This window comes from Camelus dromedarius, chromosome 15 (assembly GCF_036321535.1).
Source record: "Camelus dromedarius isolate mCamDro1 chromosome 15, mCamDro1.pat, whole genome shotgun sequence".
Lineage (NCBI taxonomy): Eukaryota > Metazoa > Chordata > Mammalia > Artiodactyla > Camelidae > Camelus > Camelus dromedarius.
In genome coordinates this window covers 16,102,059-16,119,734 of record NC_087450.1, presented here as the reverse complement: position 1 = coordinate 16,119,734, position 17,676 = coordinate 16,102,059, and the positions used below count along the sequence as shown (strand labels likewise).

General features: G+C 43.4%; 1 protein-coding gene across 3 annotated transcripts in view; it reads left to right on the top strand.

Annotated features, from left to right (window-relative positions):
* Positions 1-17,676, top strand: part of MEIS1 (Meis homeobox 1) — a 131,706-nt gene that overhangs the window by 18,353 nt on the left and 95,677 nt on the right. For all 3 annotated transcript variants that reach the window (XM_010979914.3, XM_010979915.3, XM_064494437.1), the window contains one exon: positions 10,286-10,397. In XM_010979914.3, the coding sequence (XP_010978216.1) occupies positions 10,286-10,397 (112 nt within the window). The remainder of the gene's footprint in view (positions 1-10,285; positions 10,398-17,676) is intronic.

Sequence of the window (17,676 nt, the reverse complement as noted above, 5' to 3'; positions counted from 1 at the left end):
CAGGCAAATTAGAAAATACCCTGTTGCTAATTGTTCATGGGAAGCAGTGGTAAATGTAAATTTCCATGATTCTTCTACCCAAAGTGTAAGCTCTAAGGTAGTAGACATAAAACCAGACTGCATCTTGGATGAATGCTTTTTTTTGCCCTTTTCACATAAAAATTGTGGATTTTCTGGTTTGAGAGCTGAGCAGTAGAAGAGAGAACATTTCAGAAACACTTGAGAAAGAGGCGATGAAGAATACTGATTGTAACTTGGAGTTACGCAAGCGTTTGGGCCAGCGGTGTCCCGGTAGAGAGCACACACAGTGTAGAGTTAGTGCCTGAATCTAGGCTCTGCTGTGAGGGCAGAAGTCACTTCATCTCCATGAGCCTCAATTTCATCGTCTGTAACATGGGGAAAAAGAACCCACTTTATCAAGCTACTGTAAGAACTAAATAAGGACTAAGTAAAGCATTTAAAACAGTACACCCCAAGCAGTACATTAAATCATATTTTATCTTTTTGCTCATATTCTGCCCAGCCTTCAACAATATGAATCTGATTTGGGGAGGGAAGATTGGGTAGTTATTAATGGTGCATTATTTTATAGACCATTATATAATCATAGTATTTAAGAAAAATACTGTCGTAATCCCTATTAGGAGGGGTGACTATTATTCTGATTTCATCATAGTGTGAAAGAGGGCTGGCCACTTAGAAGTATTGCCGAGATAGGGCAGTAAATCACTACAGATTTATTTTTAGGTTCAACTTCAAATAACAGTTATGTGCTGATCTTGTGCTAAGTACCTTTTCCCCACATTTCTGAGTGCAGATGCTTCGTGGCTAAGGTCCAGTTGCTTACAACATCTTCGTATCTATTTGCACTTTGGATACAATGTTTTCAGCCTTATCGGATGTTCTTTTTTGCTAAGATGGTTGCCTAGAAAATTTGTGGTTTGAAGTTGCTTTATATAAGACACTTTTGAGTTTATTTTATCTTAATTTGTTTGCAGAAGGAGGAGCACTAAATACTGAGTTACAAATGTAAAATAAAACATTGGGACGTAAGCAATCATAAGAAAGAGACTTTATAACACCAGGTACACTGGCATATGATTTACGGATTCTTCCGCCACTCCTAAACAGCAGTGAGAGAAAATAATCTGCATTTCAGCAGAAAGTTCTCAGCAGATAAGTGAAGAGTAAGGTTTGAATTATTTAGTTACAAATATTTGGAAATATAGTGGTGGCAGTTGGATTATAGGTTTTTTGGTTTTGTTTTGTTTTGTTTTGTTTTTGAACATTTAACTCTGAATTATAGTTCACAGGCATGATTTCAGGAGTAGAACCATATAGTCAATCATTTAATGTAGAAGTTTATTTTTATTAACAGTATGCCAGCCATAACACAGTAGCATAGGAAAAGCAAAGATGATTAAAACATAAATGAAGTGCTTTTACTAAGCTTCCTAGTGTGGTGAGGCTTTCTCTTCTCCACAGCAAACGGCTTGGAGGAGTTTGAACATTCGGTGCCCTTGAATACTTTCTAAGTTCCCTGTCTACTTTCCAGTTTTGAGACTTTGGTAAAATGAGTGTCACCTCTCGGTAGCAATTTCCCTTTGGTTGTCATTGTTTTGTTTTGTTTTCCTTGTAATTGTTTGAATGTCCCTGCCCCGTGTAGAAATCACTATTATCTTCTGAGACCACATTGGGGTCACTGTGGGGTGATGTTGGCACTGATTCTCAATGTCGAAAAATTGGGCGAAGTCAGTGCTGTGTGGATTTCATCAGGAAAATATTTGGAATATTTTGGGGGTGGTGGTGTTTTATATCTGTAGATGTTTTCCTTAGCATTGTTAATTCATGTTTAATTTCCTGGATGAATTAATTCAGCTCTGCAGATTAGTAATGACCTGAGGGTGTCAGGGTTGTGACCTAAAAGATATCAGGCTGTGGGAAAGTAGGGTTTTAAGGAGAATTCAGGGAGTGACCCTGAGTCTGAGCCTGGTCTGAGCTTCGTAAGCTCCTGGAGAACAGGCAAGCTATTAAAGGGCTAGTAGATTTTAAAAATGTGTCTGACTGCCTCGCTGCCTTAAATCCCATTGCAGTGTAATTAAAAGCACGCAAATTAGTTCTTTCCACCTTCTTTTGCCTTATTCCTCCTGCATGCGATGGGTGGACGGCCCTGTGTGTACACGAACGTGCGCTTGTGTCTCCCCGCGTCTGAACCCGAGGCGGCAGTGATTCCCCGCGCTCCTGCGATCACCTGATACACAACTTTTCATTTAAAGATGAAATGACTCCTTGGAGAATTTTCACCAAAAGCAAAAGAGCACAAAAACTCTTCTCCTCCTCTCTCCATGCCTCATTACACAGAGATAGAGGATTCAATGTTTGAAAAATTATCATTTTTGTAGGTTTTATTTGTGGTACGTGAGAACTGGGAAATACAAAACTCGATTTAACAGAAGCTGCCTGTGCGTCCACAAACTCCCCATCATACAATCGTATATGTATGTGTGTTTGTATATGTGCGTGTGTGTAAATACACACACACACACACACACACACATACATATGTACTTATATTTAAAGCAGTACATCAGAGTTGCTATGTTGTTAAGGTTTTAGAACTCTACCTTATTTGATGCTGAATTAGGTACACTCACACTGTGTGTAAGGATACTGGCTGGTACCAAGGTCGTGAGCAGCGTAACTAGGGATAATTGGACAATCATTGAGATGCATTTCTAGATTAAAAGTCCACAGTGGCAAATATGATGGGGCTGGACCTGCGAGAAGAGGAAGTGTGGTGTCTTGGGGAGAGCCGCAGATTCTGAGAGGGGATGCTGGATTTCCATTGTCTCACCGCTAATTTACCATCTGCCCTGAGTCACCAAAATTACCCTCAGGCTTCTAGTAAGCGGGGGTAATAAGCACATTTTATCGCAGCATTAAAAAGGGGCCCAACAGGAACCCTGGTGGGTCTGCAGACTTGGCAAAGGCGGGGACAGGGAAGGAAATGAGAAAAAGGAGAGTGGAGAGAGAAAGTCGGAAGAAGTGGGCGAGGGAGATAACCCTTAAAAAAAACTCTGCTTCCCCAGGGGGATGTGCATGTGGGCCACCACCAAGGACCGCCCCAGACCCCCACCAGCCTTAGCCAGGCACAACCATCACCTCCCACACTTTCTCATCTCTCAGCGGGACAGAATGTGGATGTAGTAAAGGTTTCACCTCCAGGTCATCCCTATGTGGTCCCTGATCTGCAGCACGTGTGCACGCTGAAGTATTCATCTGTGAGCTTCTGGTGTTTAAAAACTTCTAAAAGCTTAGAGGGGAAGGGGGTGACTGAATAGTTTTACTGGGTTAAAACAAAACAAAACACCCTGTTCATGCTTGTCATGGTTAAATGAATTTTGCTTAATGATTTCTAGGGATTTTTGGAAATCCCTATTAAGAATTTTGTTTTATTTTATTTTATTCCTGGAATGACCTGAATTTGAAGCCGGATAGTATGTTTTGAGAGGAGCAGGCTTTACGCTGGGCTGTAGTAAATTGGCAGTGCGACACGGTGGCCGAGTGCATTGAAAGCTTATCTGGGATGTTTTGGTTATGCAGCAAATCTTCAAACAGGACCTTCAGGTAGGAGTTTCAGCACAGCAGATTTTAGATACTCAGAAATAAAAAATTCTCAGGATTTCCAGTTTCTCAACTTCACGCCCATATGCACAGGTGAACATGTACCCCTTTCTGTAGGAAAGGAAGGTTCCGCCTGGCCCCCTTTTGTCCTCATCGGTCTGTGTGTGGGTCTCTCTGGTGGTGCCTTTTCCTCGAATGGCATCACCAATTGAGTGACGTGTGAAGAATCCCATCTTCTGAAGTGATGTGCCTTTAAGGATCCTAAGAGACACCGTTTAGACAGAGGGGAAGAGTCTAGGTGAGGGGACTAATTAGATGTGGCCACGCTGGCAGGGTGGGATGGTCACGTTCATCTGCCTCGTGGGCAAGTGCAGATGTGTGTGAGCGTGCGTGCACACACGTCGGTGCTTTCCCCACGTGGGCTGTGACTCCCCCTATCTGGAGGGACTGGGTAGTTCACTTCTGGAAGTGAGCCAGCTCTTCTGGGCCACTGGAGATCATTTACTAAAGAGATCCTGGCGGTTTGAAGAAGTAAAGGTACTTCCCCAAAGAGAAAGCTGCCCGTTCATAGGTGCAGACTGAACTTCAGGTTTGAAACACCATGATCATTTATTTCATCAGTTTCTACACCGCTGCTAGCCGACCGCTCCAGGGTCAAGATCATGGGACTCTCATTTCTCCATTCCTTTTAATGGACTGGTAGGGTAGAAATTTTGAAGGGAAAAACCCTCACTATTTTGGTCTGAAAAAAAAAAAAAAAAGATTTTGGCTTCCTACTGATGCGATGAAAAACTAAGTGCAAAGGTACGTCAAAGTGCTTTGTATACTGTAAAGGGATTTATAAATAGTAGGTATCAGATGAAACTCGATGGGGTGGGGAGGAGAAAACCACCTGTAAAATCGTGTTATTGGAAGATGAAAATAAGATCAGTTTGCGTTCCCTGGGCACACACCAGCTGCGAGATAGCCCAAGGCATACCAAGCTGTACCCCAAGCCAGCTCGGGTTAACTAGTCTTTCCAGAAGGTCTATAAACTGAATCCACCTGTATGTAGATATTTCAGGGTTGACCAGGTCAACCTGCATTGTTCCATTAGTCTTGTTACTTTATTATCGTCACATTAAAAATTATAGTAGGTACCACTTATTCAATGCTTGCTGCATGCTGGAAATTTCTGTATGCTGTGTCTGTAGAGGAGTATTTTTTTAATCATCATTTACAGATTAGGATGTTAAGGTTGAGGAAGGTTGTGACTTGTCTTTAGACCGTGTAAGTGGTGCAGCCAAATTTCAAATTAGGATATGTCTGGCTTTCATTTACTTTCTTTTGCCTCTGTTATCTTGCAATTGAGTATTCATATATTTTTATAGTGGTGTGCATTTGTGTGAATGCAGGTGTGTGAGGTGTTTTTAGATTGTGCAAGTTTTTCTCAGATGTTTTACGGTATTTAATACAGGGGATCATGGTATCAGGTGACAGTTTAACAGAGATCCTCTATAAATCATTCGAGTTAATCATTGATTCATTCAGAAACACATTTGTGTCTAATATGGTACAGACATTTTCTTGAGATGGAGGACATTTGGAGGAATAAGACATAGTCCAGGACTTTACAACATTCATAGTGTAGAAGGGTTGACAGGCACAACAGTCATCAGCGAAACAACATGAGAATGAAATGACAGAGGTGACCATGAGGTGCTCCAAGTGCTCAGGGAGGGGCGCCTCACTCATCCTGGGGGAAGTGTGTGTGTGTGTGTGTGTGTGTGTGTGTATCAGGGAAGGCTTTCTGGAGGAGGTGATATCTGAGATGTGATGTAATTAGCAAGTAGGAGGTAATCAGGGGCTGAGGCCAGAGATGGCAGAGCAGGACATTCAAGGCAGTGGAGAAGAATGAGGACGAGCCCAGAGGGACAAGCTGCATATATCTGCCAGAAATCACAGGCTGGAGCACAAGGAACAGGGGTGGAATGATCCCCTGGGAGTAGACTAGGAAGGCCTTTTGGATACCAGGCTAAGGACCACAAAATGTATTCCTCTGGGGAGTTGTTCTTGCCTTCAGTGAACATTTCCTGATTGCCAGCTAAGCGCCGGGCGCTGTGCTTGACACGCAGGATGCAGTTGTGAGCAAAACCGACACCAGTTCCTGTCCTCCTGGAGCCTCTGTTCCAGTGAAACTGAACTCTTGTAAAGCTGGGGAGTGATTTGACTTGAACTCTTTAATGCTGGGAGGGCCTTGACAAGAACGGTAATCACTAAGATGAAAAATGAGAGAAGTGGATCAGACTTGATGGCTGATTGGATGGAAAGTTGGTGACAGGTGGTGGCGGGGAGAGGGAAAGGTATCATGGATGATTCTCAAGTTTATCCCATGGATGGATGGGGTTGTACAGACTAGGATCAAAACAAAGAAGAGTGAGTAGGAGGTTTGGTGGGAAGGGGAAGAGTTTAGCTTTGGACTTGCTGAGTCCTTCACATGGAGATGGTGTAGCAGGGAGCTGGGCATCCAGGTCTGAAGCCCGAAGAAGAGATCTAGAGACACAAATTGCATAGCATGTGGGTGGTAACTCAGATCACAGGAGTGAAAGGAATTGTCTAAGGAAAGCGTGGAAAGTGACAGGGGGACCTGAAGTATGTCCAGAATTAAGGCACAAATGGAAAAAGGATTCATGAAGGGAAGAAGAAGAAGAAAAAGAGCCACCAATGGATAGCTTTATTCAGGAGGAAGGCTGGGTTGGGAAGCTGCAGTTTGCCTGTTGGAGTGCTGGTGGAACAGTCACTAACAAACAACCCCGTTTAGGTCACTAAGCACCAGCCAGGTGCTGAGCACGCGCCATCCATTGTGCTGAGTCAGGAAAGAACAAGAAGGAGAAGCTTCCAATACCACTCTTGCCCTGGAGGAGGTCTTTGCTTCCATTCCACTACCAGATCCCGCCAGTACAGTTGCCTTATAAATGAGAAAAAACACTTGATGGATTTTAGCATATCATTATTTAAAAAAAAATTCTTTTCAAACATTCTTGAGAAATGGTAGAAGGAATGGGAGTGTTCAAGCTGTTGAAGAGAGAAAAAAATGGGGAGAATTGCTCCAAATATTTTAAATGGCTGTCTTTGGGGGCCCCAGAACTAGACAAAACATGAGTGGAAATTAAAGGGTAACTAAACTGGCTTCTATATGATATGATATGTTTATAATTGACCAAGGACCTTCTGATGGAGTGAAGCCCCTGGCTGGCTACCAGTTATGGACACATGGAGGACCACTGGCCCTCAGTGTCAAGTTAGAATGCAGACTCCATGATCATTAAGGTCTTTGCAGTCCTGGTATTTTCTACTGGGCCCTGTGAACATCTCCTGGAGAAATGGTTCTCGGACTTTTAAAGAATCACACACTCCTTTGAGAATCTGGTGAAAAGTTAGGAAGGACACTAGTCCCAGGAGGGCAAAATACAAGTCTGTATATAACACAATCAGCGTTAATAACAAACCCCTCCCCCGAAGTCTTCCATAGGACATCCGTGGACTTCAGGTTAGGACCTCTTGTCTTAATGGATTTCTAATAGATGAGAACATAGCCATCGCTTACTCTGAAATTACGTACGTTGAAGGAAAAAGGCTCTTTGGGACTTCATTTAGAATCATGACTAAGGTTTGCTATATGCCTAATTGCAATGCACCATTGATTTTATTCTGTCAGCCTTACTTTACAAGTGGCCCCAAGCAACTCACAGCTTCACAGATATATGTACATAATCACATGCACATATTTTATTTCAAAAATAATCACGGTGTTGTTTGGTGTGACCACAGATAGTCATGGAGCTGTGTTATTGGAACTGAGATTCTCTGCTCGATGGAATTTGGGGGCGTTCTTTCTGCTCTGAGCTGTCTTACATATTTCTACTGGACGAGTTCATGAGCTGTTTCTGATGCTTAGACTTTAATCATGCTTAATGATCTGAACTAAGCATAATTCTTGTTCTGTTTTGGTAACCTTGTGGATTTCTCCTAATGCTCAGTTTCGTGTGACTACACCGTTCTTGAAATGCTAATACCCGAGATGCTAATGCAAGGAAGGACCACAAAAGTTAGATTTCATTTCAGAGAAGTGCATTCTGTACTCACAAGCCTTTTGGGAAGAGAAGGGCTGTGAGAAGAATGATATTAGGTGGAAAAGATTGGCTCCTAACTTTGGGGAACACACACATTTAAACATAGAGGTTGCACAAAATTTGGATAAACTGAGGTGGAACCCAACATTTCTTGCATGAATGCCTGTATAATGTGGCGATAGCTGTGAGAAAAGAGTAGCCCGGCATCTAAGACCCAACACAATGAAAATGCAATGAATCGGAATGCCTCACAGATCATAGCAGAATCAGAATTTCCAGCAAGGAAAATCTTTTCATGGTGAATTAAGTGGTGGATGAAGAAAAATGGTGATGAAAAAAGGTAGGCACAGATCACAAACACTGGGCTCAGGGCTCACTGCTGAAGATTTAAGAACCTTAGCTAAAGCTATGCAGAATAGAATGTGGAAAATTGAATTTACTAAACAATTAAGCATTGAATTAATCTCCATCCTGCACAGTAGAAAAGTGGGGGAGGGAGCCGAGCGGGGCTGAATAAATCAGTGGAGCTCATTAAAAGATAGTGAATATATCAGGTCTGTTGTAGCATAAAGGAGGACACTTTCCTGTATAACATGGAATCATGCTTTGGTGCAAAGTCACCTTTCTGGAGTCCCAGTCTTAATCAGATTAACAAACATGCTTCTGATGAGGTTAGTCTGTGGCTCTGTATTTTCAGCTTGTTATCGCTAGCTTTTCTATTAATTACAAGTCAGATCAGCAGTCAACAATAGTAGTGAGGGACAACATAAATAAAATGAGAGTGCCCAGGAGATGTTGCTTGCAGGATCTCCTGCATCCTGAAACTCCCACGGGTTCCTGCAGCTTCCCACATGCCTTGCCCGTCTTTTGTTCAATTACAGTTAATGCAATAGTTTGCCATTTTCTCCTTCTAATTATATTTTCAAGTGGGATTTGTAGCACATAGAAAAACATCCTTTTACATGTCGAGGCACCGGGGTTTTGTGCCTGGCATTGTCTGTCCCCTGGGTGCTGTGCCATTCTTTCTGCCGAGCTCTGAATAAACAAGTCCCCCTTTTAGAGGCTGCAGTTGTACAAACTGAAAATTTATGCATTAACTGTTTGCATTCTGAGCATGTGTTCCAGATTACGTCTTACAGCATTCTTCTGGTATGCTGCAGACTGCGTGTTTGTCAAAGGCACCTCATTCACAGTTCACATATCTTTCAATCACAGAATCAGCAGATCAATTAGCACTGTTTTCGAGACTCTGCATAAATGGTCGAATCAAACATACAAGTGGCGTATCTTTCCGTGACTTTATTTAATTTCTCAGGCTGCGGGTAATTTTCTGGCCAAGACCGTAGAGTAGGTGGCAGGCGAGCCCCCAGTCCAGGAACAGTGAACCTTTTCCTTGGATTCTCATGGAGCACACCTCTTAGATGGCATCTTTACTTCTCTCCTTGGGTGTCCACAACATTTTGATCTCCTCGGTTCTTCTTATCTTCTCTGGGCTATGGAAATACTTCTCAAGGAATAAGCCAAGAGCACTTTGGTGTCACTAGGCGTCTTTAAAAAACTTTGGGGGGTTGGTAGCTTAACTGCTACACAACCATGACATTCAGTGACTGAAATGATGGAGACATATTTTACCTACAAGATGATCCTGCCATCCTGCTGATCATCTTGAAGACGAATATCCCTTCTGTGCCAAGACTGTTTTCTGCTTTGCATCATTCCTCCCATGCAGGTTGACCAGTGACTCACAAGGCTGTTTTTGAGAGTTAGCACTAAAAGCTAATTAAAATCTTTTCCGGTGATAAAGGGAGCTTGGGGAGGAGTGTCGCCATGATTGTTTTCCCCAAGAATTTAATTTACAGCCAATTTTTTCCTATCTGAATGTTACTTTGAAATGCATCCAGAGATAAGAAGCAACATCTGTTTTCCCTTCAATAGTACAAGAGGGCTCGGCATGGGGCGGAGTGTACACAGTCCATGTGAATCTATTGTTATCCTCGTTTCTTTTTTGTCCCTGGGCCTGGTCCATTGGCCATGTACTATCCGGCAAACAGCTGACACATCCTAGCTATTATGGACCCCAGCCTAATTGTGAGGTCTTAAAAGCTCTGGCCTGTTTGTCTTCTAGGATGAATCAGAAGCCTCTCCACAACGCAGTGTTACAGCCCACCACTCTCATTCTGCATTTTTAGAGTAGCAGACTGTTGTGCCAGGGGGTTTGTTGATGTTAAAACATACGGTCAGAATGGAGTGGTCGTGTTTCTCCCCCTGCCCCCACTGCCTTTGCCTGGAATGTTTCTATTTTCCTTGGTGGTAAAGCGAGCAGTTACTTACAGAATTGGGAGATACTGTTTTAGCTCAGGAGCAGAAATGGACACATTGTTGGAGTGCTGGTGGTGCTCTGAGCTGGCACCGGGGGTGACGGGGGAAACGGGAAAGATGGCACCGTTGCCCATTCTGGCCCTCTGCCGCCTTGTCGCCATGGGAGGGGACCCTGCCAGGACTGTGTTCACAGACCGCCGTCTTCAGATTTCTACTTTGTGCCCCCACAGCCCTCTTGGAACCGAGATCACGACGACACGGCATCTACCCGCTCAGGAGGAACCCCGGGCCCGTCCAGCGGCGGCCACACATCACATAGCGGGGACAACAGCAGTGAGCAAGGTAGGAACGCTGTTCTTTCTCTCTTGCTACTTGTCTCACTTTTCAGGGTTGAAAAATGAGAAACGTCTAGTGAGTGACTCTTTATACTGTTTTTCCTAGAACATAAACCCCATAAAACATGAGCATCAGCTCATCTGATTTTATTCGCCCCACCCCCTACTTCTTCCTCTGCCATTCCCTCTGTCTAGCTGCCTGTCACCTGGCCACCTCCAGAAAACAGGGTCAGTGAACGGACTGAGATGAGAGAAGTAGACGAGAAGTTCCAAGGTGCATAAACAGCATGCCACCAATGCCGTGTTACCCAAATTTTAAAAAGTGTTATTATTGCTTGCCCTTAAGAGGCTGTTCAAGAGCTCATAGAAACACCCGCTAGGATTCCAATGTAACAATGCCTTAAGATGCTCAGAAGGCAGTGGATCTTTCAGAAACCCACACTGGGCTCCCCTCTTCACTGGGATGAAGCCATTTTTCTGAATTTCCTTATCCGAATCTCTCAAGCGCTCGGCTTTGTTGCAAAGTCAGACGGAGGAGGGTTAGAACGAAAGGGAAAGAAACCACATCAGTTTCATTTGTGGTGTTCTTTGAACGCACAGACCTGTGTGTGCATTTGGGTGTCCATGGATGTGCATGGCTGACTGCAACTGGCAAGGAATAAAGTTTAAACATAAAGTCAATCTTCAGCAATAAGGGGAATGAGGATTTAGATGTCTTGGACTGCTTTTGATGAGACCTACTGCAGGGGATTTTGTGTTCAGTTCATGCAACCAAAGTTTAAAAGAGTATTCTCTATCTGAATATAAAAAGACGGCTTTATTGAAGTTGACTCTGAGCCCACAGTAGGTACATACTTTAAAATCTGGTTTTATGGTCATGTTTCCCTGGAGCGCTGTTACCCAACAAAAGAATTTTGTTTTCGAACTGAATTGGGCTATACCAATTAGGATTGCAAAGTCTACGATGAATTTAACATGGTTAATTTGAAAACAGAAACAGGAAAAGTCCTTTTTTTTTTTTTTTTTTTTTGTTTAGGAACATGTATGCTATTTAGACTGGGAATAACTTCTACACATAGAATTTTAAGCATCTGAGATATTTTATTGTTCAGAGAAAAGTTGCTGACCTCATCCCAACCATAAGTCTAGTCAAAACGGAGCCCGGAAGAGTAAACTGGTTCAGAGCTGAGGCAGGGACGGGTAACCTCCGACCTCTGACTTTTACTGGGAAATGAGATGCAGCATAAATCCACGGGGCCTCTTTGCTTTCAAGTGTGTGTATGTATATATTGCAGCGTTGCTGTAGTTAAGGTGATGTCAGCACTCGCCATATAAAGCCCTCCTTTCCGCATTCACCTGGCACCGTGAGTGTTTCAGAAAGGTGTCAGTGGAATCTGAATTCTTTTCCCTGTCCTCCAGAGTTGCTCCATGGGGTCAGAGCCTAGTGTTTTGTGTGCTTGTCTCTTTTTCTTTTTCATTTCTGGCTTTAAAAAAAAAAATGTCCACCAAGCGGGTAGTTTAGATGCTCCCTTGAAGGCTTGTAAACTGCTGAAATGTAGTTGAATTTAAAATGGAATCATATACGTTTTCTGAAACATCATCTGATGAAAGGATTTGCAGGGGGCAGATGCCCCCTTCCCAGTTCTTTCCCTTTGACGGGTCATAACAAGGAATTGGGAACTTCTCAAGTTTGTTTTTCCTTCAACAAGTGATCTCCAAAGGCCGACTGAATCATGAATGTGCTGGTAACAGGAGCCATATATTGGGCACATTATTCGAGTTTTTCATTCACATTGTTTCTCTGTTTTTTCATATAAGGCGTCCCCCCAACCTCATTTTTTTCTTTTAAAGCTTTTTCCCCTAAATTGTCTCATTCGAATAATCTCGATTGAACCTGCCAAAAACAATCCTGGATGGCAGATCAGACAGGGGTAGCCCCATGTAACAGATGAGGCACAGAAGGTGTGGATGAGCTGGGCCATTTGTTGAGGCCGTGGTGCCACGTCAGCCCTGAAGTGTCAGTTTCCTGTTTATTTACGTAAGATTCTTCTCATCATGCCCTCTTTCTACCAAAGAACAGAAGCCACTCACTCCCACCAGCATCACAGGGCGGTTTTGGTGCTGGTCCCCGGCCCCGCTCTCCCGCCACCAGCTTGACCACAGAGGTGGTAGGAGTCCCACCTTGGGTCCTCCCCACCCTTCCCTGTGGGCTCGCCTTGGCAGTGTGATTTATCCCTCGCTAAACACAGAACGATGCCTGGAAGTGTTGCTGCAACAACTTCTGTGCATTTCCATGCCAACCGCGACCCTTCTCAACTCTTTTTTTTTTTTTTTTTTCCCATCCCTGAGACGGGTGGTGCTGAGTCTGTGTGCTGCCTTCGGATTAGCCGTGCGCTGTGGCTTTTCCGTGTCTCCCTGCCTGCCTTTTCTGGCCGGCACTGATGGGTAAGCCGTGCCAGCATTTGGCCTGTAGTGCATGTCCTAAATAGTTATTTACACAGTTTGAGTCCATTTTCGTCAACTGGGTAAATAACAGCCCTCTTCAAAAGATTTATAAATCCATAAATATGTCTTTATACATACCCAATAGACAGAAATAACTCAATCTGTCACGAACATATCCAAAGAGGTGTTTCCCCCACAGACAGGAGTAAGACATATTTTAAAACTTTCTCTACTGTGTTATGTGTGCTGCTTTTCCTTTTTCTCTCATTCCTTTTCAATTTTTGCCACTTCATGATAGCACCTAGGGTACAGAAAAAAGAGAAATCCCCTAGGCTTTGGTCCTCTGTTCAATAACCTTGTCTGTGGCACAGGGTAGGGATGTAACAGGCAATATCTCAGCCGAGTCCTGTTCTTTTGGACTTTCAAAGTAAATAAAAGAAAATCAGTCATCCAGGAAATTTGTAACATTCTGACAGATTTCAAAATACAGTAACAGTTCCCTAGTTAGAGTTCCAGCCATTTGGGGGATTTTGAGTGCCTGATAATTTGCCAAACTAGTGGCTGTTGTGGTCGAAGGAGTAGTTTTAGCCCACATTTTTACCTAAGCATAAAAAAAAAAGAAAGAAAAATTACAAAATTCAGCCCTGAGCATTCTGATGAGAATATAGGTAAAGTATGTAATTAGGAAAATACCAAAGATATTATCATTCTTTGGGGTTTAATGCTTGTTCATGATTTACATAATAGATCTTTCCCCCAACTCAAATGATTTATCATGGCAACTCTTCTTACAACATCTACCTTCATTAGATATTAACACTCGCAGCCCCTTGCAGGAAATTGACTCTTTTAACAGCGAAGCGCCTTTAAATTGGCATTTCGAAGGCAGGCCTAACATCTGTATTTGGTTGGGGCTTCTTGCCGCTGTGGCTGGGACATTGATTTTTGTCTACTCTTTAACTTCCTCAAAGCACTTCCAAAGATATGAGATTGGATTCTTATTTTATCCCTGTCAATGATTTGCTATGTCCCCATTTCAGAAGAGAGAAAAGTAAAGCTTGGAAATATTGGAATGAGCCACCGTCAGAGTCAGCTCCAGAATCTGGGTCTCCTGCCTTTGTAACTGTTTGAGGATGGGGTGTCTTCAGGACCCCCGAACAGAGTCTCCTAGGATGAGGTCCACATGGGCAGACACCAAACTCTCTCATGGGATTTTTTTATCCTGCTATGCGCAGTTGCTCTCCGGACCATGTTCGGCGCCTGCTCTAGGAAGTGTGGGGTTTGGACCGGGAGAACACCAAGCAAATGGGGTGCCTGCCCCGTCTTCTGCCACCCACTCCCCACCCACACACCCCCCCCGCCCCCGCCCCGGGGCTGCTGCAGCCTTAGCTGTGACTGACCACATTTTGAGTTTGGGCACGTCTCCGTTTTTGGTTCAAAGTCAAGAGAGATGAAGACATGATAGTAATAAAATAATAAAATAACACACTATGGGCTGTCAGTCAGTGTAGGTATTTCCACCTGCCCTTCTGGAAAGAGGTCACAAAGTTTTCTCTGAACCTAGGAGACTTGCCCAAAGTCACATACTGGTTGGTGGTAGAGGTGGGTCTTGAATAGTCTGACTGCAGAGCCCGAGCTCCTACTTGGCGCCCTAGGAATGAGAAATGGATCATTTGAGGGCCATTCTTTCTTTATCAATTCAAGGACTGCCCTCCTCGGGCCTGCACTGGGGCTGGCACTCTGCTCCAAGGGGAGCAGAGCTGCGAATAAACCAGAATCAGCATTAGCCTGGGGGGGGGGGGTAGTCTACTGGGCTGGGGGCTGAGAATCCAGTTCTGCGGGCTAAGTAGCACGATGCTCGAGCTAGTTACAGAGGAGCCGGGTGACTGAGATGATGAATTTGTATTATGTGTTAGGAGCTCTACCATTTCACTCATTCCAAGATTTACTGAATTGAGAAGAGGAGCCTAGAAACCAAGTAAGGACATTTCTCTCGCAGAACATTTCCCACTTAGAGCTCATCTCCTTTTACTGGTTTGTGACGACAGAGAAAAAGTATTAATTCTACACTGAAATTTTGATGTGAAACATTTCAACCCTGAAAGGACTTTACTGGGCACTGGAACTTGTAAAACCCACTTCTAAAGTTCTTTGCTGGGGGCGGGGCAGGGTAGGGCAGGACTCAGGTCCGATCTAACAATAGTATTTTTGCTCCCACTTAAAAAAAAAAAAAAAAGAAAAGAAAGAAAGCAAAACCAGCATGTTTCCTCAGAGAGGAACAATCGAAAAGCAGGGCTACTTCTTTATAATAATGTAGCAATAGTCACCAGTGCCTCCCGCTGCCCCACCCACCACCTCCACGCCAGCTTCTGTGCGAGTTCAGGCAACCTATGGGCAGAAGGCAGTTCCATTTATTACTGAAGGGAATGTCGAGGCAGTGGTTTTGGGCGGACCCGGGAAGGCAGCCGGGGAGCTGGATGCGAGGGGGGCGGGCCGCGGGGAGAGAGGCGGAGGCAGGGCAGGGCCACCTTCTGTTCCAGAAGGGTAAGCAACGGTTTATATACAGCTCGCCTTTTTACATGAAGAAGAAAAGTAGTAACAGCCCCAGCCGGGGCGTAGGAAACAGTCAGCTGTCTGGTGAATAATGGGATAGGTGGACCGGAGCGCTCTGATTGGACGTCTTAATGAGCAATTTCGCGCAGAGTTTGGGCTCCAGTTCCCCTTGACCTTTGCCCTTTATTGACCAAACTGACACTTCATTTTTCACATACTTCCAATTACGGCTCGGCTTCGGTGTTGCCCTCCCGCCTTTCTTCCTTTCCTACGGACGACTTGAGAGGAGTGGAGGCCACGGAAGATATTTTCATTTGAAAAACTACGGTAGCCACTCAGGTTTAGGGTGTAATCTGTAATCCACCGCTTTTCAGATGGAACCACAAAGTGAATAGTTTGTTTGGAAACAATTTTCTTTTTTCTCTCTCTTTGTCCCCCCCTCCTCCTTTTTTTTTTTTTTAAAAAAAAATCCCAACTGATTTTAAAAACACAGTGTTTATGATAACCTAAGAATCCTGAAAAATGAAGAAAAATGTTTAAAAAGTTTCCTACCCTGCCCCCCACCCCCCTCAAGTTTCATTTGTCTGTTGGTCTGGGTGACTGGAGTGATCTATTTTGGTTCACACTTACTTCTTAAGCCTTCTTCTCCGGGAACTTCTTGTATTTCAATGGCACTAGAGTGCATTTTGAAAACTATGCTCTGGCGAGCAGAGACAAACAAAACATAATGGTGACCACAGGTCTTAGCCCTTGGACCACTGCGTCCCCGTGTGTTACCTGAGTTACAGTAAATGCAAATTAAAGTGTGGCCCTGGCTCGCAATGGCAGGCGGAATAGGAAAATGATTTCCTGCTGGGAAAAGTCAGGTGTGAGAAAGAAAGGAGAAGTTATTACCCTCTGCAAATCTCTCTTATCAAAAGGTCCATGTTATTAACTTATCAAACATGTTGAATTAGATGTAGAGACAGGACACTGTTTTCCCAAGAACGCCCCATGCTCTACTCACCTTACCTTTCAGTCACTCATCTGATGTGAGTAATCACTTCCTGTTCCCCTTTTGCTTGACGTCTAGCATCCTGAAAGCGGGTTGTCTTAAAATAAAGAAAAATAACTCCGTCATCTAAAAGTCATGCCTGTGTATTTAGGGGCGTGAACTTGGCCACAAGCGTTTTCACAGAAAGTACATCTTCTCACTATTAGGTGATGTCACTAGTAAACTTGAGGTCATTGTTTTTCGTCTTAAACCACTGAAAAATTCATTTGAAATTATTTACTCCCAAATAGATTTCCTTCTAACACAGAAAGATTTGTCTCAAAAGTGGATGAAGTGTTCCCTACTTTATTATGTAGCCCTCTGGCATATCCATGGCATATTTTTTACTATAATATGGTAATAAAAGAATATGTAAAAGGCAGACAAAGGTTCTGTCTTTCTGTAAGGTGACCTCTGTTACTAAGTAACTGCTTTACTTATGAGCTTATTAAAAACTCAAAAAATGAGCTTTTCATACTTCACAGGCATTGATGTGAAAATGAGCTGTCCTGTGAGTAGTTTTCTTGATCATTTTTAGAACAATTGATTAGCCAAAGAGCTCCTGTCATTAGTTGACATTGACTGATAGCAATTTGTCACAAGCTCTGAAGGTCAGCTAGACAGTTGGAGTTTCAGCCTGCCTTTGACTGACCTTTACAGGGTCCATCCTCATGTGATTGGGTTTGAATAGGGCTGACCCTCGATTAGAAAAGACAGGACATTAGTCAACAGGCTCATTTTGTGTACTTTCTGTTGATTGCTCGTTTTTATTTACATGTGAACTCTGGATATCTTATCAAATTTGTACTCTGATTTTTAAACCTTAAGAGGTGTGTGATGCTTGTTAGGTATGGCCTGAAAAACCACTGTGCTGCGTTCCCTTTGGTTTGCTGTGTTACAGTGGGCTCGGTAGATGATGGAGACTTTGCTGGTGACACCTGCCATTGTCACCGGTGCAGATACTGGGGTTGTGTTGCCTGTGATGGATTGGAATTTTGTTGTTGCTATGATTATTTCTTAAGAAATACCAGCTCCAGTGTGAGCTGTAGAACTTCTGAAAATATAGCCCACTTCTCTGACTTCCCTAGAATTCATGACATTGGTCTCTCAAGAATCCAGTGATGGTTTAAAATTTAAAAATGAGTGGTAAGGAATTATATGAATAATGATGTTATGTCATTCATCATTTAGACCTGCAGCCAGAGAATATGAAAACTTTGAGAAAGGTGTCTTTTTTCGGTTTCACTCAGTCTGT